Source organism: Osmerus eperlanus, chromosome 5, assembly GCF_963692335.1.
Source record: "Osmerus eperlanus chromosome 5, fOsmEpe2.1, whole genome shotgun sequence".
NCBI lineage: Eukaryota > Metazoa > Chordata > Actinopteri > Osmeriformes > Osmeridae > Osmerus > Osmerus eperlanus.
Window position 1 is genome coordinate 20961677 of NC_085022.1, and position 23566 is coordinate 20985242.

General features: G+C 46.3%; 4 protein-coding genes across 9 annotated transcripts; 2 read left to right on the plus strand and 2 right to left on the minus strand.

The window, feature by feature from the left end:
* The first annotated feature begins 37 nt into the window (after window positions 1-37).
* fth1b (ferritin, heavy polypeptide 1b) lies at window positions 38-3124 on the plus strand. Its single transcript, XM_062462628.1, has 5 exons — window positions 38-182; window positions 703-810; window positions 982-1128; window positions 1649-1774; window positions 2087-3124. The coding sequence occupies exons 2-5, from the start codon at window positions 709-711 to the stop codon at window positions 2243-2245; spliced, it is 534 nt and encodes a 177-aa protein (XP_062318612.1). The 5' UTR covers window positions 38-182; window positions 703-708; the 3' UTR covers window positions 2246-3124.
* best1 (bestrophin 1) lies at window positions 2718-8485 on the minus strand. Of its 2 annotated transcripts, none has more exons than XM_062462573.1 (10): window positions 7976-8485; window positions 7425-7673; window positions 7223-7317; window positions 6587-6820; window positions 6017-6171; window positions 5841-5918; window positions 5131-5283; window positions 4904-4984; window positions 4620-4771; window positions 2718-4530 (listed from the first exon to the last, which is right to left on the minus strand). In XM_062462573.1, exons 2-10 carry the CDS (start codon window positions 7574-7576, stop codon window positions 3459-3461), a joined length of 2172 nt encoding a protein of 723 aa, XP_062318557.1. In that variant the 5' UTR covers window positions 7577-7673; window positions 7976-8485; the 3' UTR covers window positions 2718-3458. The 2 variants fall into 2 exon arrangements, with proteins under 2 accessions (XP_062318557.1, XP_062318556.1); XM_062462572.1 differs by having other exon boundaries at window positions 7425-7681.
* Window positions 8486-8538: 53 nt separating this feature from the next.
* Window positions 8539-14881, plus strand: rab3il1 (RAB3A interacting protein (rabin3)-like 1). Of its 5 annotated transcripts, none has more exons than XM_062462602.1 (12): window positions 8539-8690; window positions 9030-9339; window positions 10320-10503; window positions 10885-10980; window positions 11093-11170; window positions 11262-11486; window positions 12164-12292; window positions 12401-12513; window positions 12722-12745; window positions 13072-13171; window positions 13295-13361; window positions 13473-14881. In XM_062462602.1, the coding sequence occupies exons 2-12, from the start codon at window positions 9125-9127 to the stop codon at window positions 13553-13555; spliced, it is 1314 nt and encodes a 437-aa protein (XP_062318586.1). In that variant the 5' UTR covers window positions 8539-8690; window positions 9030-9124; the 3' UTR covers window positions 13556-14881. The 5 variants fall into 5 exon arrangements, with proteins under 5 accessions (XP_062318586.1, XP_062318588.1, XP_062318585.1 ...); XM_062462601.1 differs by having other exon boundaries at window positions 8540-8690; window positions 13470-14881; XM_062462603.1 differs by lacking the exon at window positions 12722-12745 and having other exon boundaries at window positions 8540-8690; window positions 13470-14881.
* Window positions 14882-15338: 457 nt separating this feature from the next.
* epx (eosinophil peroxidase) lies at window positions 15339-23298 on the minus strand. Its single transcript, XM_062460838.1, has 17 exons — window positions 23266-23298; window positions 22245-22329; window positions 22050-22137; window positions 21637-21812; window positions 21388-21520; window positions 21065-21194; window positions 20776-20982; window positions 20077-20452; window positions 19636-19796; window positions 17577-17835; window positions 17293-17463; window positions 16914-17151; window positions 16559-16770; window positions 16277-16441; window positions 16022-16105; window positions 15767-15863; window positions 15339-15641 (listed from the first exon to the last, which is right to left on the minus strand). Exons 1-17 carry the CDS (start codon window positions 23296-23298, stop codon window positions 15587-15589), a joined length of 2670 nt encoding a protein of 889 aa, XP_062316822.1. The 3' UTR covers window positions 15339-15586.
* Window positions 23299-23566: the final 268 nt, after the last annotated feature.

The following is a 23566-nucleotide window of genomic DNA, read 5'->3' on the forward strand; positions in this document are numbered from 1 at the left end:
TTTATTTTGACACTGACCTCTGCGGGTAAATTCACCCGCCTTCCCAAAAAGACTGCTGCGTGACGCTGCCTGGGTTGCAACGTGTGTTTATGTACCAGTGGGTAGCGTCTTATCATTAAAAGACAGCACAAGCTAGCGCTAACTAAAAATTCAAATAACGGAGTTGCAACTTTTAAAACCCGGTAAGCTGCCCTATTAGAGCTATTTAAACTTAGATTTGGGGTGTGTACAGTACGCTTTGTTAGCTGCACTTACAACATTAACTACAAGTCTATCAGTACAGTAGCTAGTACTACTACAGTACACAGCATATGTATCTGGTGTGAAATCGTAGATGTGTAATTACTATTATGTGAGACTAGCCAACAAACGAGACAAACTCTTTATTTTTTCAGTTTGCAATTGTTTTATTGGCCTCGGTAGGTGGCTTTACAGTACAGTTGCAATGGTTTTGTTTTGCTTGAAGATAGTCTTAACTAGCTAGCATTACGGCTAAATTAAGTTCACTGCACAGTCAGACTAGTACGTTAGTGCTAGGCTAGCTACATTCTGTCAAGAAAAAGCTGTAACCGTTAGCTAGTGCTAGCTCGTTACCTTGAATACCTAGTGCTCGCTAGCTACGTTCAGTATTTGTGATGGTCCGACAGTTTCAGATGTCACCTAGCACTACAAGGTAATGCGTTTTTGTTTTGCTTTAAACAGAAGAAAATGAGTTCCCAAGTTCGACAGAACTTCCACCAGGACTGTGAGGCTGCTATAAACAGGCAGATAAACCTCGAGTTATATGCTTCCTACGTCTACCTTTCCATGGTAAGAAGTCACTGGATCTTGCTCTGGAGGTTATGGGCCTAGCTCGCAGTGCTGAAACGGGGCCAGATTCCACTTTTATCATTAAGAATGTCTCAATGACCTGTGCTACGTCTACAATATACTATGTGACGTGTTTTTCCACACTAATTACTCTATAATTTTTGCTCCCAGTCATATTATTTTGACAGGGATGACAAATCCTTGCCAAATTTTGCCAAGTTCTTCAGCACTCAGTCTAAGGAGGAACGTGAGCATGCGGAGAAGCTGATGAGTGTGCAGAACCAGCGAGGAGGCCGGATCTTCCTGCAGGACATCAGGGTAGGACACCAAGGACAGAGATCCCATTACCAAACACAAGACACTGCATTGATTTGACTTTTTCTGCCACCTCATCCTGTAGTAGGCAATGTAGGGGCCAGGTGGATGGAAGCAAATCAGTGACATCATGTTTTGAATTGAATACTTAATATACTGAAGTTTAAACACCATCGAATTTGTTGGTTTTGAATTCACCTCTTTAAAATTGAAATATGAATTTGTTTTCAATGTAAAAAAATTCAAGGTTGGTCAGATTCGAATAGTATTGTGCATTATCCAGTCATCTGGTCTCCTTTTGATAAGAGTGATGTTGCTAGGCAACATGGAGACCCCACCCATTCTTATCTTTCATGAATGTCAAACAGACATCACTCGTGCTAATGCCAGTCAATGTTTTTTTTCACTTGGGTTTGGAAAGTGCGTGTTTTCATTGCCATTTCAGTGCCATTTATCATTTTAATGGATATAAAATGAAAATAAATATGTGTATAATATGTGTATGAAATGTAATCTGTTGCAGAAGCCTGAGAGGGATGAGTGGGGGAGTGGTTTGGAGGCTCTGGAGTGTGCATTACAACTGGAGAAAAGTGTGAACCAATCCCTATTGGACCTGCACAAAGTGGCATCTGAACACGGCGACCCTCACGTGAGACCACAATAAATACCCTCACATTCTTACGCTGTGTTGAGGGAGTCAGGTGGCTGAGCGGTGAGGGAATCGGGCTAGTAATCCGAAGGTTGCCAGTTCGATTCCCGGTCATGCCAACTGACGTTGTGTCCTTGGGCAAGGCACTTCACCCTACTTGCCTCGGGGGAATGTCCCTGTACTTACTGTAAGTCGCTCTGGATAAGAGCGTCTGCTAAATGACTAAATGTAAATGTGTTGAACTGGTCTGTCAGATTAAGAGAGTACCTAATCGGCGTAATACATGTAATGGAACATTTCCTAATTCCACAGATGTGCGACTTCATTGAGACACACTATTTGGACGAACAGGTCAAGTCCATCAAGGAGCTTGGTGATTGGGTCTCCAACCTACGTCGAATGGGAGCACCTCAGAATGGCATGGCAGAATATCTGTTTGACAAACACACACTTGGAAATGAAAGCACTTAAACCAATCATATTACTTAGATTCTGTTTGTCCACCTGTGCATGTGATATATTCAGCAAGACCAATTTGACTAAAAAGCCATAGCACTATGAACTCAAATAGCACCAAGAACGCAAATATGTATAACCTATATACTCAGCTTTTCCTAGCTTGGAAATGTATCTGCAAGTTTGACTTTTGTTACTATAATAGAACGGGCCCCTACAGTTATACGAGCCCAAAAGGGATTACATACCAGAAAGCGGAAACCACTTAACATGCTGCTAGTAAGCAAGTAAACTGGCAGGCAATGAAGCTTACACACTGTTATTCATGAATAACAATTAAGCTACTTTTAAACGATAGAACATTATTTGTAATTCATCAGGCACACCTTTTATAATTTCTGTTTCGTCATAGACTGATGTAACGTATTAATGTCGGCTTTGTAAAGCTGTTCATTTCCTACATGACTTATGTTGCTTTTTACATCAGTTTTACCTCCATTTTGTCTTCAAGTCTAAACTGTAGTCATGATCTATGTAAAACTTTAGTCGGCCATGCCAGATTATTGCAGGAATCACACTATGTATTAGAAGGGACAGTTCTCAGTTTCAGCTCCCCAAAACACAGTGGGACAAAGTTGAATTGCATTGTGTATATGTTTGGACTATAAGTTATAAAAAATTAATTGTTATAAGGGATAGATCACTTAGCTGTCTTTAATTTGTCTGCTTAAGTTGAAGACATAAGTCGAAAGTAATGCAAATGTAAAATCTTCTTTTAAGGATTGCTTTTGAAGAATATTTATTTAAGAACAAAGTACCCCTAATTTGACCAATGAGCTTTATACAGAAACATTATAGGTGTATGTGAAACTCATTACAGATGATGACATGAAATGTTTGTGATTTTCTTTTCAACATGCTGCTTTTCCTACCAACTCCACTTACTGATTGTTCTTGCAAAGTCGTTATATCGTAAAAAGGTCTTTAAAAATATATAGCTTTCGGTCGTATTGGACTTAACGACATATTGTACACACTTTACTAATTCTAGTGGAAGTGTTTTCATCAACCAACTTTATAAAACAGTTTTCTGTAGTGATCACAGGACACGTGTTCCTGTCTAATCAGTGATGATCAATATCAGGTGTGTTTTCCATGAGAGACTTACAGCTGGTAAAAATTGAAGAATTGCTAGTATCAATCTGCCAAGAAGAGTTACTTGACTTTTTCAGTCCTGGTCCTTGCCTCTGGGAACCTTGTTCATACCACTATCCTTCACCAGTGCTTTGAGCATGTCTGCCTCAGTGAATGAAATTCCTGAATCATTAGGCAAATGTTGCTGATTGTCTGCTTGCTGAGGTGATCCGGATGTACAGATAGTATTCACATTATTGCTTAGACTTCCATTGGTGCCACTGTTACTTGCTCGAGTGCTGTTGGTAACATTGGCAGGGTTACAAAAGTTTTGGTTCGAACCATTGCAGAGGTTTGCCGTAGTACTGTTGGTGTTTATGGTGTTGATGCTGTTGTTGCTGTTGGTGGTATTTGACGCTGGAGTGCGTGAGGGAGGGGTGAATGAGAAGACTCTTTCCCCTCCGCCCCGTGCACTGAGGGGCCCTGCTTGAGGCCCTGTCGAACCTTCAGTCCATGGTGGAGTGTCAAGCTTGAGGCACGGGGGCAAGGGTCGTCGAGACAGCAGCCCCTGGGCCGGTCGGAGTTTTGAGATGGGGCAGAGCTCCGGAGCAGGGTCAGGGAAGGAGAAGGCAGGGACGCTGGGAACCTCCCCGTCCTCAGTCAGCCAGGGGAAGGCAGAGGACGGTGGGAGATGATGACCGGGTGTGTCTGGAGGCAGAAGCTGAGAGCCCACGGCGGGCGGAGCCAGAGAGCTGCAGCTGCGGTTCCAGTCGCCCTGGGGGCGGCGCGCCGGGCGTGGCCGGGGCACCGCGGGGGGCACGCAGTGTATGGGTGTTTGTGGGCAGCTGTAGAAACCAGGACGCTCGTACAGAGGCATGGAGGAGAAGGCGTAGTCAGGATCCCTCTCCTGGCCCGAGGGCTGGCGGGCCTGGCCGAGGCTGGAAGGGACCTCCTGGTGCAGGTAAAGGGGGAAACGGCTTAGTGGTGCTCGAGGGCGGCGACGTAGAAGAGAGACTCTGGAGGAAGTGGAGGCGCGAGGGAAGTTCGGGGACTGTACACCCAGAAGCCGTCCCAGGCCTCCCAGCAGCGGGGTGGAGTAATTAGCCTCTTCATGTTCCTTGATTTGCTCAAGGTTGGACTGAAACTCCATATCTTCTTTAGGCAAACTGGAATATGACATTGTGTTAGCAGAGTCTGAAATGAGTGCCATTGGAAGAGCAACAGTTCGCCGAATGTATGAATGAGCCCCTCTCACCTGATGTCCAGCGCAGAGCCCATGAAGGAGGGCTTGCGGTGTTCAGCGCTGGCTGCAGTGTAAGGCGGCTGGGGCTCAGACTCGTTCCAGTACTTATCCCTCTCTATGTGGGGGACGCTGTCATACATCTCATCCACAGACAGCAGAGACACCTGGGAGAGCGGGCGGTAGGAGCAAGAGCACGTCTCAGTCCTGGTGGAATAGTCTAACCAGTAGATCTGAAATCAATACGTGGACCAGTTATGCGTATCGTCATATAAAATTAAGAATCTCGAGGCTCAAACCTGTAAGTTGCGATCAACTAGCCAGTTAGTTTCAAAGTCATCATCATCTTCGCCAAATGGATTTATTAGTTGTTCCGCCACCTGAAAATGCCCGGGTATCAAGCACAAAACTTGCATTGTGAATTATATCTTGTAATATTGTAGACCTATCATGTATACTATTACATAGTTACACTCACAATGTACCACGTACTGTACATGGCATACATAGTCCCGCCTCCTCTCACCTTAAGCCAGCCAACATAGAAAAAGAACTGCAGGAGGGTGAAAACAGGGAAGTAGAAGTCTAGGTCGTGACCAGGGTAACCTTGACTTGGGTCCAGGAACTGACGGCCAATCAGACAAGCCAAGAAGAAACTATAGACGGCCACAGTCACCACCTAAAGTAAGTAAGTAAGACTTTATTTATATAGCACATTTCATACAAGAATTGCAGCTCAAGGTGCTTTACATAAAATCAATAAAAACAATAATACAAGTGATAAACAATTCAAACAAAAATAAAAATCCCAATAAGATCTCTGTTCAAGAGAGAAACCAACTTTAAACATGCATCTTAAAAGTAACAATAATATAATTAACAAAAACCCTTTTGATGAAAGAGACGACTCACGACTCGGCACTCAACATCAAATTCTTCTAGGGTAAGAAAATGTACTTGTACATTCTTAATCTGTCTTGGTTTAACTACCTACGCTACAATTTACATTTAGTCATTTAGCAGACGCTCTTATCCAGAGCGACTTACAGTAAGTACTTGGACATCCCCCCAGAGGCAAGTAGGGTGAAGTGCCTTGCCCAAGGACACACAATCATTTTGCACGGCCGGGGAATCGAACCAGCAACCTTCTGATTACTAGCCCGATTCCCTAACCGCTCAGCCACCTGACTCCCATATTTCTCTCCCACAATTAACAAAACTAGACTGAATGAGAACCTGAGTGTAGACGAGGGGGAGACTGATCCAGTCATAACCGTACAACTTCATACAACGGGTCCGCAAACTGTTCAGCTCCTGAAGAGAGGAGACATGCAACCAATTAGTAATTACACTCGAGGATCGTCCTCTTATCGGTTCGATCCCACCCCAATCCCAGCACGTGTCAATATTACGGCGAAGATGGAAGAGAGCGCCACGTCATTGTTGATGCGGCCCTCAGTGCGAGCCCTCAGAGCCAGGTTGACAAACCACATGCAGGGAACCCAGAACTTATTATGAGGAGACGGCAAATCCTCCAGTTGCCTCAGCTCCTCTACTGTCATCAGGCCTGAGAGAGAGGAAAGACACACACACATTAAAGGGAGTCAGGTGGCTGAGCGGTTAGGGAATCGGGCTAGTAATCAGAAGGTTGCCGGTTCGATTCTCAGCTGTGCAAAATGACGTTGTGTCCTTGGGCAAGGCACTTCACCCTACTTGCCTCGGGGGGAATGTCCCTGTACTTACTGTAAGTCGCTCTGGATAACAGCGTCTGCTAAATGACTAAATGTAAATGTAAAGTGTTTATTCCGGTCGAGCTGTAACAACAGCCACTGAGAGCTCAGCTGTTAATCTCGGCTATTGCATCACTAAGTAACTCCAAGCACAAAGAGTCAGGGCTCAGCCGCGCGTGAAACATTCTGTGTTTTAACAAGTATGTCTTTCTGTGTGGTGTAGCTAGCGCAGGGTGTGGCGACGGAGCCTACCTGCCTGCACCAGGTGCTCCATGGTGGGAAACCTCTTGTAGACAGCCGTGCTGACTGAGCGATAGATGAGCACACCGGAGAGGTTAGCGTAGCGCATGAGCGTGCGGCGTGTTAGCCTTGCGGTCTCATCAGTCCCACAGACATGGCCGCCCACCAAAGCTGACAGGCGGTCAGGCCAGGGCACACTCTCAAACTGGCCCCACCAGCGAGACACTACCAACGTCACATAGAACCCTGATGAACAAGACAGTCTCCTTTAAAGGAATGCAGACCCTACTGTAAGTGAGTTTACAGGTTAAAGCAAATCCATTATTTGCAGATATCTTCTAAATGAACTTCATCCATGGAGAAGGACAATACTACACATTAATTGTGTTTGTTGGGCTATAGGTTTCACTTGCCCTATTGATACACAGAAATAATTTTACAGCCTGTCATGCTTGACTGCTTTAGTGTCTCTTGGCCTCAACTGATCACAAGTGTTAAATGTGTAGCAAGAAGCTGTAATTGTTTGCTTAACTAAACAATGATTGAATGCAGTTTTTGAGAATTTTGGGGAAATTATTGACTTTGAGAAAAGTTATCCTGCAGAAAGTGACAACATGGTAACCACGGAAAAGGAAACAGACATCTCACCCAGTACGAAGGAGACTGGGATAAGCTCTGCATAGCGATCACAGTACATAGACAACTTCTCAAACAGCCTCCTCTGGTCATCGGTCAACACAAACCTGAGAGAAACAGTGAGTTCATACACATCAAAACAACTCATTAAGCCACCATATCAACTGCTACCCTTCGCCCCTACAGATTCAATCAGTCCTAGAAGTCACTGCACCTGTAAAGGACACTGAAGAAGGAGTACAGGACGATGAAGATGATCAGCTCCTTGTACAGCAGCTTGTAGATGCTGCCCTTCCACCGCAGAAGCAGAGCAGAGAAGGTTCCAAGACGAGCGTCAGCAACCGTGCGTGAGTAGGTCACTGTCATCGCTGCTCCTCACTGGCCAGATGGGCTGGCCTCGGCCCACATGAAGAAACCCCTCTGATCCGGAGGTCAAGACCATAGGGCTAATTTGGTCACATGTCTAAAAGACTAACATGAATTAACAGGACAGTTTGTTATTTTTGATATCCACCCGCTGACTGAATGATACATAGATAGCTAAGAGCAAAGAGGCAGGTATGACTAGCGCTGAAAGAGTTACGGTAAGAGAGGGTTAGAGAGGTGAAGAGCAATTTCCTACTCAAATTCATTTGTACTATAAATAACCCTCAATTTCTTAACTCTCAATTCACCGACCCAACATATCCCAGACTGAGTACATATACATCAATGACAGCCCATTCAATTCCAAATAACAAGCGGGTGGTTCATTGTTATACTCACATTGCCTTCTGAGTTGTGTGGTGGAAGGCTCGGGAGAGAATGGAGAAGGAAAAGTAGGGAAGGAAAATAGAAGGAGAATCCTACACCTCTGGTCACTTGATGTGCTAATCTGTTTCTGCAACAAAGCTGCATTGTAAGGCCGGGTCCCAGCTAATCTGAACAAATCTGCACAACATAATACCCACATAAAAAAAAACAGATGGCGATACGATTTCTAACAGGTAACATCGTATTTCAGAGTTAGATTAAGTCTATCCTATGCCAGTCCCTACATCCCATTGTCTCTGTTCTTTCTTTTTCATCTTGTCTATCTCTCACACACTTAACATACTCCTACCTTCACTCCTATCAATAAAACACTGAATGTTAGACATTGAACCAGCCATATGCTTCAAAACTAAACCATATTGACTCAAAATAAGTAGGCGAAAGGGGTGGTCCCCTATGCCTGTCTGAGCACATCAATAAAAACCTTTTTGAGGTCTGGCCTCAGTATAGCCACCTGGTGGAATAAATGTTAAACTACGGTTGAAAAGTTGGAGTGAAGGTGTCAGTGATTAACCACCTTTTGAATGACCATTGACCAACAAAGCAAAACGGAAAGCAGGGCGAAGTTCGGACACCACTCGATTAGACAACATTTCGCTAATTAATTTACGGCCACTTTTCAGGCTGGTATCTTAAAGATACGGCTATGAAGTTGGGACCATCCAGGGTAAGTTTTATTACTTACTTATTCAATTCATTAGCAATAAATACGTCAGTAGCTGTAACCTTGTCAATAACCTTTTCTCAACACATACGGTCTAGGCTACACAAGTTTAGGATTATAAATCCACCATATGGGCCATGTGAAAGGCATGTTTGTAGTTTTTTTGTCACCAGGCACCTGTCACAAGTTTTGTGGTTTAGCATTGATTTAAAATACTGCGAATGGTTGGATGATTTTCTCTGTGACTGGGTAACCGTTGCATTGGATGAATAGACCATTGCGGCTGCCATAATATCTAGTTTGACACTATTCAATAGCTGAATAATTGTTTTGTGTTTGCAGTTTGGTATGTTGGGAAAAGGCTGAATTTAAGCAAACGGATTTTCGACGTCAGCAGATGGAAGAACCAAACTAAATGCTTAAACTGAATTTGTCAAATGGATGCTTTTGAGGGACTTCACCGTGTCCAGCTTTCCTCTTCTCACCCGCCTCCAGTATCAACTGGCCCAGGATATGAGGTCCTAATCGGCCAGTCTGGGATTGCAGTGTACTCCTCTTCTACTTTCTTTGGTAAACCAGGTGCAGTGGTGCAACGAGGACCTAAATATAGGTCAACCAGAGAGGCTGAGAGGGAGAGGTGTGCTGTAGGAAGGTGAGATGAATTTGAACTTCGCATGTGTTCATTACGGTCCATATTGGTTATCCCCTAGGCTATAAAGTATTTTTTCGGTAGATTTGGTAAATTGTCAACTATACAGATAGTCAAGACACGTATGATACAACGGAACAGTTAGCCTGGCATCCGGAATGTGGATTGCACAGAGAGTGCGCGAGCTATTGTGCGAACTATTGGGTGCCATTCCCTTTTTGCATCGGTGGCGATGTGCTATCATGTGACCCGTGGCATATTGACGACACAATTTGTCTTTTCATTATTGGAACGAAAAGGAATCGTAGATCGCAGCGCATTTCAAACAAACATAGACTACTCTAGCTATTCAAGGCTAAAAACAACTTTATCTGTCTTGTTGGCGAGATCGGATACGTTGTGATACGGTAGCGAATCTTCGTGAGCATTCCTTTTTGATAATTTGCAACATTGGTCCTTGAGGGAGGCAAGTTTATTTAGTGAAACAATATCACACTAAAGATTCGTTACTGTAACAATGCATGGAATTTAAAGGAATATTTAAACGGATGTCATCACCGCGTTGGAAGTAGCCTAACTCTGCCTGACAATCCGACCGAAGGGTAAGGGCGGTAGGATAGGACATCCCGTGAAATGTAGCTTACCAAAGCAAAGGGAAAGTTATGTAAAGTTATCTTCGTCCTCGCATTTGTTATGCTAGATTTCGCGCAGCTTTACGTGGGTTTCGGTTGAAGTGATGAAAATGTTTGTTTGCCGCTGTTGTCAACATTAACAGTAGAATATTTAGATAGGACTAAGTTGTAGGCCAAACGTAAATAAAGCATCGTTACAATGAGATGCAATGAAACAAACTATGTATTCCCTTGGGTTTTGAGTAAAGAAGTTACCAAAGTATTAAATGAGTAAGTGTTACGATGGCAAAATGTCGGAATTTACGCTCATTCTGGAACATTTAAAGGATGTTATTTTCTTGTCTTCTGAAGATTGGTAGACCTGGAGCCAGAACCGGGGCCCGGAGCAGAAGGTGGCGGGCAGGCTAAGCCCATGCCTGTGGAACAGGAAACCCGGGGAAGGGAGCACGACATCTCCCGCCTCAGGAGTTCCTCCATAGAGATCCGAGAGAAGGGCTCAGAGATCCTGAAGGAACAGCTGGATACTGCACAGAGGGTACTATTTACTCTCACTGTTTTTTCTCTCTCTCTCTCTCTCTCTCTCTCTCTCTCTCTCTCTCTCTCTCTCTCTCTCTCTCTCTCTCTCTCTCTCTCTCTCTCTCTCTCTCTCTCTCTCTCTCTCTCTCTCTCTCTCTCTCTCTCTCTCTCTCTCTCTCTCTCTCTCTCTCTCTCTCTCTCTCCTGACCCCCACACCCTCTCATAGTCACATGAGTCATACCCCAATATACAGTAAGAATAGTTTGACACAACAATGTGTGACCTAGAAAGGAGACAATGCATTTTCCTCTGAGTAGGAAGAAGACCTTTTCACCTACTGACCCAGCTCTCTCCTGTCCTCTCCTCACCGTTTTCCACCCCGGTCCACGACCCATCCCAGGAGCTGAAGCTGAAGGACAAGGAGTGTGAACGTTTGTCTCAGATCCGGAATCAGCTTGAGCAGGAGTTGGAGGAGCTCACTGCCAGCCTGTTTGAGGTAGGTGGTCGCGACATTGAGCTAGACAGAATATTTGGAAAATTGTACCAGTTCACTCCGTTTTTCTTCAATACCCTACATCATCTTCCTTTGCTTACGTGTGTTAACACAGGAGGCTCACAAAATGGTGCGTGAAGCCAATGTCAAACAAGCAGGAGCAGAGAAACAGCTGAAGGAGGCACAGGGCAAAGTATATCTCTGGTTCTCTCTACGACTAATGTTCTCAACACTCTTAATTTCCCCCAAGGTCACGACCTTTCCGCTTGTGCTTGACCCTGTAGATTGACGTTCTTCAGGCCGAAGTGACAGCTCTAAAGACTCTGGTGCTGACCTCCACTCCATCCTCCCCAAACCGACAGCTCCACCCCCAGCTGCTCTCCCCCAGCACGAGAGGGGCTCACAGGCACACGCGCAATAAGAGCGCTAGCGGCGCCCTCCCGTCCACACCAGGCCACGTAGACTCTCCCTCTGTCCCCCAGCTGCCGGCCACCAAGGAGGACAAAGAGGTTTGTTGCTGGAGGCATGTGTACTTGTGTGGTATTTCGTGGACAACGCTCTTCTATCCTTCTTGCTTTTCCTCAATCACATGCTCACAAACGGGAAGTGTTAACCACAGACGTTTACTTGTCTGATATGCTGTCGCTGCTACTTCCTGCAATGCCGCCCATATTAATAATTTTTCCTTTCTAGTACTTTCTACTTTTTCTTCAACGTTTCGCTGTGTTCCAAGTTCCTCTTTTTGGAAATATTGACTCCTGCACTTTTTGTAACTTGTTTCCCTGTTCACTAGCTTGTTGTCTCTCACCACCCTGCTTTTCCGATCTCGATTCTTCATCTGCCTGTCTCTCAGCCCTCTGTTCCTGCGCTTCTGTCTCTGATTCTATGTCTGGTGCCTGGCCACTCTGCCAGTGTGACATGTGAGCCTTACTGGCAGGGGGAGGGGCCAAGAGTACACACCCGACAGGTAACCATGCCCCCTCAACCAGGCTGCCTGTTATATTTTATAGCTACTCACACATGGCGATAGAGATGTTTGGATTTGAGGACTCTATAGTTGAGCTGTTAAGCCATTCATGTTGTCTTGTGTGATCTGAAGAGGTATGTCATCGCAGAGTAGGATGCAGAACTAGTGTGGTTGAGATTCCCAGTGTAGTTTGAGTGAGTGTGTGTCGTGTCTCCTCAGATGGACTCGGTTCTCTTTGCAGAGTTCCTATCTTGGCGGGAGCGGCCCGGTCTCGACCGCTCCTCTGCCTTCCTCGGTCGCATCTACAGGGAGGACATCGGGCCCTGTCTTTCCTTCACTCGGTCTGAGGTCAGTACCTTTTTGTGTGTCCACAAATAATGGAGCTCCTGAAAAACATTCACTATCCTGTTTTTTTGGGGGAACTCAACAAATATGGATGTGACTTCTCCTCTACAGCTGTCACAGTCGGTGCAGAGTGCAGTGGAGAACAATTCCTTGACCATCGAACCGGTGGCCATTTCAGCCCTGCCAATGGTCAAAGCCTCCGCCATCGAATGTGGAGGGCCTAAGTCAGTTAATCGCACCTCACCTCTCGGTCACTCAGTCTTTGGCTTCAAAGCCAAATCAAGCGTAGATGAATGCTCTCAAAAGAAATTCCAACTTTGAACTGATTTCTGTCACGAGGAGATCTATCTAGTGTGATTTGAATCAGGGGACAAATGATTTCACACAACTTCATGCTTTCTGATCACCTTATGATTTGAAATTCTTTTCCAGTGGTTTGAGAGCAGCGGTAGAAACGTAAGTGACAAAGGAGCCAATCTAACGAGCCACCTTTTCAATTAACCAATCAATGAACAGGACAGGATTGTGTCTGCCCTGCTTGTACTAACAACCTAAACAACTTTGCTTGCTTGGCTTGTTGTTGGCAAAGTCAACTGGCATATCCCATCTAGCAGGCATCGACCAAAGCTTATCATATATTAAGGAAATGACTGTCTTTTTGCACAATCTGTGTAACTAATACATGGCCAACACCCCATTCTCTGGAAAAAAAATCATATTTAGCAACCTTGCTTTTAGTGTTTCTCCTTGTTTAGTCACACCGCTGTTACTCTACCTCACAGGAAGTGTGCACTAAGTGGCATGTCCCGGTCCTGCTGTCATCGCATAAAACTCGGTGACAAAGAAAGTTACTACTACATCTCTCCATCCAGCCGAGCACGGGTACACATCAGCTCCATCTCGCTCCAGTCTGTAGATGCCATGATGACTAGACTAAACTCTTTCAGTATTTTGAATTTATTCTTTGTCATGTGAGTCATGTTCCCTCTCGTGTCACCTTTCCAGATCACAGCTGTGTGTAACTTCTTCACCTATATCCGCTATATTCAGCAAGGACTGGTCAGACATGATGGTAAGATTGAGAAGATATGCAAAAGCTGTTTGTTAAACTTTTCTCTAAGCTTTGCTCAGGGGTGGTTATGCTTGCTGACTAATATGTTGTTTCTCTTCCCCTCATCAGCAGAGCAGATGTTTTGGGAGGTGATGCGTCTGCGCAGGGAGATGACTGTGGCCAAGCTGGGATTCTTCCTTACAGACCAGGGATGAGAATTGGAACACAGAGACAGAACAACCTTAGTCACAAGCACAGAACCAGAGCAAGAAGACTCATGGATTCCAGATAAACACTCACATAGATAGATCTATCTTAGGTCACCATATTTACATACATTTACATTTATTTGGATTCATGTAAAGCTAGAGCCCTTAAAATTGGTTAAGTATTTGTGCAACAAACAAGGGAAGTGGAAAATGCTACAGCTTTGCATAGAATTGTGTGTTTTCTATCAACCAGCACTCTATCAAAGAAATATAATTGTAGCATCTGAGCTCCCATGGCACACTAAAGAAAACAAAACGTTAGTCATTAGAAAGTTAAGAAGTCTATTATGTCTTCACAACTGTAGCAGTGCTCACAGATAATGTGGAGGTCAGTTACCATGGCCTTGTATTGATACTGAAATCACTTAATGTAACCGACAGTAGTGAAACTAAAATAGTCTTGGGAACCGATAAGAATTGATTGTGGTTGAAGGTTAGGCGTTAGCTGGAAGTGTTGACATTGCTTTTTTTTATCTGAGAAGAATCTTGTTATATTTTATGTATGAGTATCTTTAGTCAGAATAGATTAATTATACACTCCACATACACGGGATTGTACCATTAAAATGTTCACACAGAAGCCACAAATATGCGTCAGTATGCTAGGAGGCCATACATATGTTGTCAGATTGCACTCCTGAAGTGTTGCCATACAGGAGACCTGATGCTGATGAAGCCTTATGGTTTACGTTCTTGCACTATAGTTTAGATGTCTTCCCAGAACCATATATGCTTTGAGAATATAGTTTTGCCCTTGGTCGGGTTCTCAGCAGAAGCAGCATGTTTGCCTGCTAGTAAGTCAAACGTACCTAATGATGACTAGATCATTATAGAAGGTAATGTCCTTCCCGAATCTCGCAATACACAGTGTGCAAGTACAGCTTGAATATTCTAGTTCGAACATGAAACAACTTTAATTGTTTGTACTATGCGCCTCTTTCGCCGTTGTAGTTCTTTAAAATGCCCCCTGCTCTTTGTGTATAAGCCATACTTGACCAAGTGATGCATGAATACATAGCCATATGTACAGTAGTGGGTACAAGTCATATTACCTCAGTGTGTCTTTGATTTGAGCTACCTTTGCATGAAGAATACTGAACATGAAACCAAGTGCAATAATGGTTTCCTTACCTTCATATACAATCAAGTTGTCATTTCAGTATAAAGGCAAATATATATTTAAGTTGTCATTGCAATATAGAAGCAGCACGTATGTATTCAGTTATCTTGCTATCTCACTCCATTAGAAGACAATAAATATTTGGCCGCAACAACCTATTGTGTGCTGTGTCTGATTAAAGGTTGGGTTTGTGGGTGTGAGAGGAGTCACAGAGACAAACCTGTGGAGGGTATTTGTTCTCACAGTAATGGGAGAGGCTTTGTGAAATGACAAACTGTGAGCCAAACAGGGTAGGCAAATACCTCCAGATTGTTCAGCATGAACAGCAGCTCAGAAATCTTAACACGAAAGCTTTCCAGTAGAACCGGAAGAGCCAACAGAGCTACTTCATCTTGGGACAGGTGACTGATCAGGATTAAGGTCATCACCAGGAACTGCTTGGATAAAAATAATAATACAAAAAGCTTAACTTTACTGCCACGCCCACAGTTGCTTAACAGGTTTATTGTAGGAAATATGGCACTCAGATCCGACATACCAAGAATACCTCATTGAGAATGGCATTATGGTCAGCAAAGCTGTTGAAGGATTTGACAAGTGTTCCGGAGCCTTATACTTAGGTCCAAGTTTGTTAATTTTTATGAAGTTAGCTTACTAGTACTACTCACAATGCCCTAATAAACAGCAGTGTAGTAATCAGAATAACACAGCCAAGGCTGACGTAGCATGTACAATACTTTTTTTTTAATGACATTAAATGAGTACCGGTACACACTTTTCATGGTGACCCTAAACCCTTTAAAGCAATATACAAAATATAATATCAAATTTGTATGGTAAAAAGTTAATAAAACAGGTTATCTGTCATCTTTACAACAATTAGCATCCACCTGCTCCTTCTTTGAAAAATATCTGTAAAGGAAAAAAAAAGGAAAAAATTGTTTATATAGCATCCGTTGCTTGACGATTCATCAGATGCTAGACTGTTAATTCTTAGAATGTGAAGTTCATTCTTAGAATGTGAGTTTCTGACCTACCTCCTGTAACAGATCATCATCAGCACCAACATAGCCACCCCTCCGACCACGGTCATCACCGCAGAAACCACGGAGACAGTGGATATGGAGGGAGGATCTGGGTGACAACACACACAGAGAGAGGAGGACGTGATCCGAATCATCAGGGTGACAGCTCAGTTACTGTGTAACTTTGTGAAACTCATGTCAAGATGCCGTTTTTCAATTTGTATGTATTATACACCAACAGTATTGGGGTATGAGAAATGTGTTTACCTGTACAAATGAATGAACCTGGGGCGTTGGTGCATTCCATAGTTTCGGGGCACGATGAGGGCTGTTCTATACATTCGTTAATATCTACAAAAAAGCGTTGTCAACATGAATAAAACATAATCCCTACAGTTTAATCTTTTCATGAGAATAAAACAAAGGCAAATCATGCTGCGTTTTGTGTACAGCATATCTGAGGAGAAAGGTTAGGGTGGAGGAGAAAGGTTAGGGTGGAGAAGAAAGGTTAGGGTGGAGTACCTTGGCAGGTGGGAGCAGCAGGATTCCACTGCTGGCTGCTGGAGTCACATGTGACTGAGGACGGACCAATGAGACGGAAGCCTGCGTGACACTCGTAAAGAACCATCGAGTCACACAGAAGATAGAAACCGGACTGTAGCCTGGGCACTGGGCCACAGCTGAGACCTAAGAGGGAAAGGAAAGACACCGTCGTCAAGGTCGTCTCCCATCCTCTACTTTATCAGGTACTGTATTCCTTCCCCTGAATCAAAACCCCGTCTGTGTCCTCACTTCCTTCTCTACCTGAGTCAGGTTCCTTCCAGGCGCTCAGGTCCAGCTGAGGGATGAGGGGGTGGCTGCAGGCCAGCATGTTCCCCGGGCTGACAGTGAGGGAGAAGGGGTCCGCAGGGACGTGGGTGATGTGGCTGTTGTCACAGATGAGGCGTGACAGGGAGACTGCCTTGAGGCTCGTCCTCTGCGCGCTGGTGAAGACGCCCTCTCTCTCCCACCAGAACCTGACGCCCACAGGGTTGTTAATCACGGAGCCTTGGACTTTCTTCAGTAGGGTATTATTAACCATTATACTATTGAACTATCCACTACAGCCAAGGAGACACAATATTAACAGTACAAGGATTCTGGGAACTTTATTTCACACCTGTCACCATCTCTCAAGTCTCGAAACTGTTTGGCCAGCAGACAGGACAGCAGTGGGCCCACTCTGCCACCAGGGGGCGCCGGTTCTGAAATGGCCCCGACCCACACGTCTATGTTCTGGGGCGTTCCATACAGGAGCAGGAACTTGTGGGCCAGACTGGGGTTCCCCAAGATGTTGGCTAGGTCCGACGTGGTGTTTGGAACCACTAGGCCACAGTAACGTCGCCATGAGCTGTATCCTGGAGGACAGGGTGGAAACACACACATTCCCAAAAATACGATGTACAGTTTTTGATAGTTATGGCGAGGAAGTGTTCAAAGCAGACTCAAAAAAGCGAAGAAAAAAAATACTTAAAATATTTTTGGGGTCTGGGACGTACCAGGCATGCCGTGATCCCGGCCACGTTGGAGGTTCAGTGACCCAAGGTCCAGAGGCATTCCTCCCTGGGCCTGGAACAACCTTTCAGTCAGCTCCTCCACCATCATCTGCCCTGGCATCTGGAGCTTTGCTGGAGACAGCAAGAGGCCACGGAGGACAGGGTCTATCCCCCCTGGGGACCACCACACAAGTTAAGAAATGAAAAGAAAATAACAATAAAATAAAAAATCCTTGAAGCAAAACCAAATATTAAGATGTTATTGTGTACTAAAACTCCCATCTCACCCTCATGGATGACTCTCCAGGAAGCAAACAGCGAGTCGTGCAGAGGGAGAGGAGGATGCTGGGAGCTGAGGCTGTAGCCAGGACCTAGCCTCGCTACGATTGGCTGTACTGTGACGTGGGCAAAGCGGAATGCAGCGACTGAGAAGACGTTGGCAATGCTGGGGTTCACCTCAGGATTGTAGCCCTTGTACTTGGGCACGAGGTCAGAGGTGGCATTTACACCCAGCACCCGCGGCAAGTAGTGCTCCCATGTTAGGATCTAGGATCAAACAATCTCAGTGAGCTACGAACTCTGATGAACCAAGCTGTCATCTGGCAGCTACTTGTATCCAGTGACTACCAAAAAGTATGTTTTGCTAGATTAAGTGAAGCAAACATCTACCCCTGTCAGACGGCTTTTTATTCCAATGACTGAAATAAGCAGTCCTAGTGCTGTGTCATAGACATACGTTTTTGTCCCTCTTCAATCTCATACACACATACAGTACATGCATGTGCCATGCAGAGGTGTCAGGTGTGAGGTACTGTACCTGTGTGTGAGGTGTGAGGGAGGGTACCTGGTGTGTGAGGGAGGGTACCTGGTGTGTGAGGGAGGGTACCTGGTGTGTGAGGGAGGGTACCTGGTGTGTGAGGTAGTGTTCCCTGGTGTGTGAGGGAGGGTACCTGGTGTGTGAGGTAGTGTACCTGGTGTGTGAGGGAGGGTACCTGGTGTGTGAGGTAGTGTACCTGGTGTATGAGGTGTGAGGGAGGGTACCTGGTGTGTGAGGTAGTGTACCTGGTGTGTGAGGTGTGAGGGAGGGTACCTGGTGTGTGAGGGAGGGTACCTGGTGTGTGAGGGAGGGTACCTGGTGTGTGAGGGAGGGTACCTGGTGTGTGAGGTAGTGTTCCCTGGTGTGTGAGGGAGGGTACCTGGTGTGTGAGGTAGTGTACCTGGTGTGTGAGGGAGGGTACCTGGTGTGTGAGGTAGTGTACCTGGTGTATGAGGTGTGAGGGAGGGTACCTGGTGTGTGAGGTAGTGTACCTGGTGTGTGAGGTGTGAGGGAGGGTACCTGGTGTGTGAGGGAGGGTACCTGGTGTGTGAGGTAGTGTACCTGGTGTGTGAGGTGTGAGGGAGGGTACCTGGTGTGTGAGGTGTGAGGGAGGGTACCTGGTGTGTGAGGGAGGGTACCTGGTGTGTGAGGTGTGAGGGAGGGTACCTGGTGTGTGAGGGAGGGTACCTGGTGTGTGAGGTAGTGTTCCCTGGTGTGTGAGGGAGGGTACCTGGTGTGTGAGGTAGTGTACCTGGTGTGTGAGGGAGGGTACCTGGTGTGTGAGGTAGTGTACCTGGTGTATGAGGTGTGAGGGAGGGTACCTGGTGTGTGAGGTAGTGTACCTGGTGTGTGAGGTGTGAGGGAGGGTACCTGGTGTGTGAGGGAGGGTACCTGGTGTGTGAGGTAGTGTACCTGGTGTGTGAGGTGTGAGGGAGGGTACCTGGTGTGTGAGGTGTGAGGGAGGGTACCTGGTGTGTGAGGGAGGGTACCTGGTGTGTGAGGTGTGAGGGAGGGTACCTGGTGTGTGAGGGAGGGTACCTGGTGTGTGAGGTAGTGTTCCCTGGTGTGTGAGGGAGGGTACCTGGTGTGTGAGGTAGTGTACCTGGTGTGTGAGGGAGGGTACCTGGTGTGTGAGGTAGTGTACCTGGTGTATGAGGTGTGAGGGAGGGTACCTGGTGTGTGAGGTAGTGTACCTGGTGTGTGAGGTGTGAGGGAGGGTACCTGGTGTGTGAGGTGTGAGGGAGGGTACCTGGTGTGTGAGGTAGTGTACCTGGTGTGTGAGGGAGGGTACCTGGTGTATGAGGTGTGAGGGAGGGTACCTGGTGTATGAGGTGTGAGGGAGGGTACCTGGTGTGTGAGGTAGTGTACCTGGTGTGTGAGGGAGGGTACCTGGTGTGTGGGGTAGTGTACCTGGTGTATGAGGTGTGAGGGAGGGTACCTGGTGTGTGAGGTAGTGTACCTGGTGTGTGAGGGAGGGTACCTGGTGTGTGGGGTAGTGTACCTGGTGTATGAGGTGTGAGGGAGGGTACCTGGTGTATTGCCCCCATGATCTTCCGAGCTTCCTGGTAGAGAGTGTCAGGGCTCCAGTGAGGGTTGAGCAGGTGCAGCTCTCTCACCAGCCTGTTGTGCTCTCTCAGGAACAGCGTGTGCAAAGCGATCATCCCCAGGTGCTCATTGGCCCGTGAATCCCCTGAGGTGAAGCAATTTACCTTTAGTCATTTAGCAGACGCTCTTATCCAGAGCGACTTACAGTAAGTACAGGGACATTCTCCCCGAGGCAAGTAGGGTGAAGTGCCTTGACACGTCATTTTGCACGTCCGGAATCGAACCGGCAGCCTTCTGATTTATAGTCCGACTCCCTAACCGCTCAGCCATCTGACCCCTCAATCAGGCCTTGTCATTTGGACCGGAGGTCAGTACACAAGTTCATGGGTTTGAGAGGCACAAGCTTGCCATGACATGTTTCCTACCAGCTTGGAAGCACGAAGTCCTGTTCTTCCAGAGTGAAGGGATGTCAGGTGTGCCTGCAGCAGTGGCGTTGAGCCCTCGGCGAGGTCCGCATGGGTCCAGGTGGGGCTGCAGGCGAGGCAGGAAGGGCATGTAGGAAAGGCCCTGGTCTGAGTGCTGGGGGTTGACGGCCAGTAGGCCGAGAGGAGAGGACAGGTCACGCAGGGCAGAAGCCAGGGAGGGGGAGCTGCCATACACCATACTGGCATCTACGTAGGAAGTGATGGCATTCAGCTGCTCCCTGTGGCGCTGGGGCAGTGGTCCTCCAACACAGCTCGGGGCGGAACGGAAGAAAGGCATGCAGTCCTGGATCCCAGAACGAGGATCTGATAAAGGGATCTTGGGAAGAGAGACAAAGAAAGGCGAAGGGATCAGGCAGCGATACAGTTCATGTCAGTCTCTACTCTCTGGAGACAGGTTGGGTGGAGGCTTTGGAGGAGAGGGGGCTCTTACTGGGTGGGAGTCAGGTGGCTGAGCGGTTAGGGGCTAGTAATCTGAAGGTTGTCAGTTCGATTCCCGGCCGTGCCAAATGACATTGTGTCCTTGGGCAAGGCACTTCACCCTACTTGCCTCGGGGGGAATGTCCCTGTACTTACTGTAAGTCGCTCTGGATAAGAGTGTCTGCTAAATCACTAAATGTAAATGTTCCCAGCAGGGGGCACCTCGATGGGGAAGCAGGGGGTGTCCCGGCTGCAGGTGCGGGTGCAGTCTGCTCCCGTCCTGAAGGCAGATGTGCTGGGGCTCTGCGGGGTCAGGGCCAGGTCATGGTCAATCCACTGGCCCCACTCCACCAGCAGGTGCGACAGAGTGGAGTCCAGAGAGATGTTGTCGTTGTGGGTGTAGAGCACCTCTTGGGACACCAAGCGCACCTGGAGGGGGAACATCACAGGTGAGTTTGGTGTTGGTGTTGCAGCGGGTGCAGAGGGACTGTGCGGAGAGGGGGGCTCTTACGGGGGGGAGGGTGAAGTGGTGATACGTGTGCTCAGGGTCCCATCCTCTGGGAACCCCTCTGATATCCTCGTACTCCGGTGGCAGCCAGCGAGAGTAAGGAGTGTTGGCAGCCCCCCACTTAGGGTGCTGTCTGAGGGGTCGACAAACAAACAGTTCGTCAGGCTTGTTAGCGTCTGCAGTGAGCACACTGAAGCAAACTCAACTCCGTCCGTACGGCAAGAAATAAACATGCTACTATCTTCTCATTGAAAATGTTCAATCAACCACTGTGAGACAGGAACGAGCAGCATCGCCATGTGTATGAGGAGCCTGAGTGTTCTGACCTGTTGTTGCACTCCCCAGTGAAGGAGCGGTAGCGCCGGCTCAGACAGCCCGTGTCACACCGCGGACGCATCAGCTCAGAGGAGCAGCCGGTGGCCTGCAGCAGAGGCTCCACGTCAGCCGGACTCAGCAGCTCTGCACACAGCAGACAAACACGTTCACAGAGGACAGGCGGCACTCACAGAGCCGTCGTGTGAGGGGGGAAGTGATTCCTCTCACGGATAACACTTCCTGTTGATGTGTTCCAGTACCAGTGAGGTTGGGCTGGGTCATGGCGTTGGTGTAGACCATCTCCCTGATCAGTTCTACTGTGATGTCTAGCAGCTCTGCTGCCCTGATCTGGGTCCTGGTCATAGGCCCGGTCTGTTTGAACTGGGCAAGTAGATCACTGGACCTCAAAGCCCCTTCTGACAGAGTCATCTTCACTCTGCAAAAGCGATTGTCATCATTGTATCAATGATTAAAGAACAAAAATGAATAAAGTTAACATATACAAATTTTAACAAAAAAATACTGGAGAAAATGAAAATCACAGTATAGGAAATAAATTCATTAAAAAGGCATCATTTTACTTAAGTACCGTTGACAGTACTTTTGATAGTTTTCATTTACATATTCTCTATACCAAAAAATGCACGAGGTTATAATTATTCCACAGACTAACCTTTCCCTGGTATGAGCATAGGCAGCATCAGTTAATTCAACAGCTCTTCTTAAAGCTTCCTCCACAATCTTGGCCCCCAGATAGACACCTGGACACAATGTATTCCGTTATCTCCTCAAACATATCTCAAGAGATGAGAAACCTCTTAACTAAACTATCTAAGGACTGGTCTAGTGGGAAAGTCTCTAAACATACCTGAGATGTTCTGGAATAGTCCGAGTGAGGCAGAGTAAGGCAGACAGAGTGCGGCGACGGCCAGTGTCACCATGGAGAAGGACACCTACAACAAGAGGACATCTAACACGTACAGTGACACGTAAGAGCTGCTTTGTTACACAAATCTATAGAAGTACAAACTGGTATGAGGAATAGCGCTTTAGGATAAATGGGTTTGTCATGTCTGAAGAGCTTACCATGGGTGCCACGTTGATTATTCTTGTAGTCAGTCTCTAAATCAGGTATACAGACACTGTGTGTAACTAGGGTCACTTAGCCAAATAAGTCTAGATGTTTGTGATAAGTTGCCAAAATTGTTGTCAAGCACCGCAAAATTTAAAATATATTATTCATTGAAAAGCCTTCATGATGTGGAGGTGAAGCTGGTGTGTGTCGCTGTGTGTCTGCTTCAAGCGTCAGAGTTTGACATTTATACACTGGCAAAGCCAGCCGGTATGTGCAGAATCTTTCTATCGGTCTTTCTGGTGACAGGCATTCAACATCAAACAGAAACCTCATTGCCTCGACCTAATAACCTTTCAAAACAAGTCTACAACTGTCCTCTCTCTTGACGACAACCATCTGTCAAACGGAATCAATTATATCACACAAAGTTAGTTTTGTGGCCCACGGTTCCACAAGCCTTTCAGAATGGCATTTAAAAGATGTAGTAGGGATAAATCCGTGGGGAACTCATAAGTATATAAAAGGAGTCGAATGTCAGTATTTACAATCAACGATTCAAGTTAAAGAGATTCATTTTTAAAGGCAGCTGTGCCTGCAAGAGTATGAGAAGCATCCGAATGGTATTTCACGCTGACGTCATGAGAACTCTTCAGTTTTCAATAAGCTCCCCTTCTTACTGTACAAGTGTGTCAGTGTCTTCGCTGGATGCTGAAAGCTTGAATCTGATCGTCACCATGCCAGGGCCTCCAATGACACGCGCAGGTGGGCCAGATGGAAGAAGAGGACAGGAGACGGGCGAGAGAGGACGGATTACCTGGGGAAGGGGGGGTCCTGCATAGGGACGCATTTTGAAAACTAATCTGTGGTCATTTTTTCTCACCTGTTATATTGATAGTAAATGTTCTTTGTTAAACAAGGAATATATTAGTGCTGGTTTAGGCCGAGATAAACAATGTAGACAGCCTAAGAGAGAAACTGCTTCTGAACTCTACATAATGTTCTCTATTCACCTTTGATGTTCCAGGTGTGGAGGGAAGATATTATCCAATGAGAAGACAGTTTCATTTCATTACTGTGTTATTAACGCTATCGTTTTTTAAGACAGGAAAGATCAG

What these genes read in the sequence shown, in the direction of transcription:
- fth1b (XM_062462628.1), top strand. Translation starts at nt 709, where the DNA reads ATGAGTTCCCAAGTTCGACAGAACTTCCACCAGGACTGTGAGGCTGCT. An exon ending in CCTACGTCTACCTTTCCATG is followed by an intron (nt 811 to 981) that starts GTAAGAAGTCAC and finishes TTTTGCTCCCAG; the next exon opens with TCATATTATTTTGACAGGGA. An exon ending in CTGAACACGGCGACCCTCAC is followed by an intron (nt 1,775 to 2,086) that starts GTGAGACCACAA and finishes CTAATTCCACAG; the next exon opens with ATGTGCGACTTCATTGAGAC.
- rab3il1 (XM_062462601.1), top strand. Translation starts at nt 9,125, where the DNA reads ATGGATGCTTTTGAGGGACTTCACCGTGTCCAGCTTTCCTCTTCTCAC. An exon ending in TTTCCTTCACTCGGTCTGAG is followed by an intron (nt 12,293 to 12,400) that starts GTCAGTACCTTT and finishes TCTCCTCTACAG; the next exon opens with CTGTCACAGTCGGTGCAGAG. An exon ending in AGGACTGGTCAGACATGATG is followed by an intron (nt 13,362 to 13,469) that starts GTAAGATTGAGA and finishes TCCCCTCATCAG; the next exon opens with CAGAGCAGATGTTTTGGGAG.
- best1 (XM_062462573.1), bottom strand. Translation starts at nt 7,576, where the DNA reads ATGACAGTGACCTACTCACGCACGGTTGCTGACGCTCGTCTTGGAACC. An exon ending in TCCCCCTCGTCTACACTCAG is followed by an intron (nt 5,284 to 5,840) that starts GTTCTCATTCAG and finishes TACTTACTTTAG; the next exon opens with GTGGTGACTGTGGCCGTCTA. An exon ending in TCTATGTTGGCTGGCTTAAG is followed by an intron (nt 4,985 to 5,130) that starts GTGAGAGGAGGC and finishes GGGCATTTTCAG; the next exon opens with GTGGCGGAACAACTAATAAA.
- epx (XM_062460838.1), bottom strand. Translation starts at nt 23,298, where the DNA reads ATGCGTCCCTATGCAGGACCCCCCCTTCCCCAG. An exon ending in CTGGAGAGTCATCCATGAGG is followed by an intron (nt 17,464 to 17,576) that starts GTGAGATGGGAG and finishes GGTGGTCCCCAG; the next exon opens with GGGGGATAGACCCTGTCCTC. An exon ending in ATGATGATCTGTTACAGGAG is followed by an intron (nt 15,642 to 15,766) that starts GTAGGTCAGAAA and finishes TTTCCTTTACAG; the next exon opens with ATATTTTTCAAAGAAGGAGC.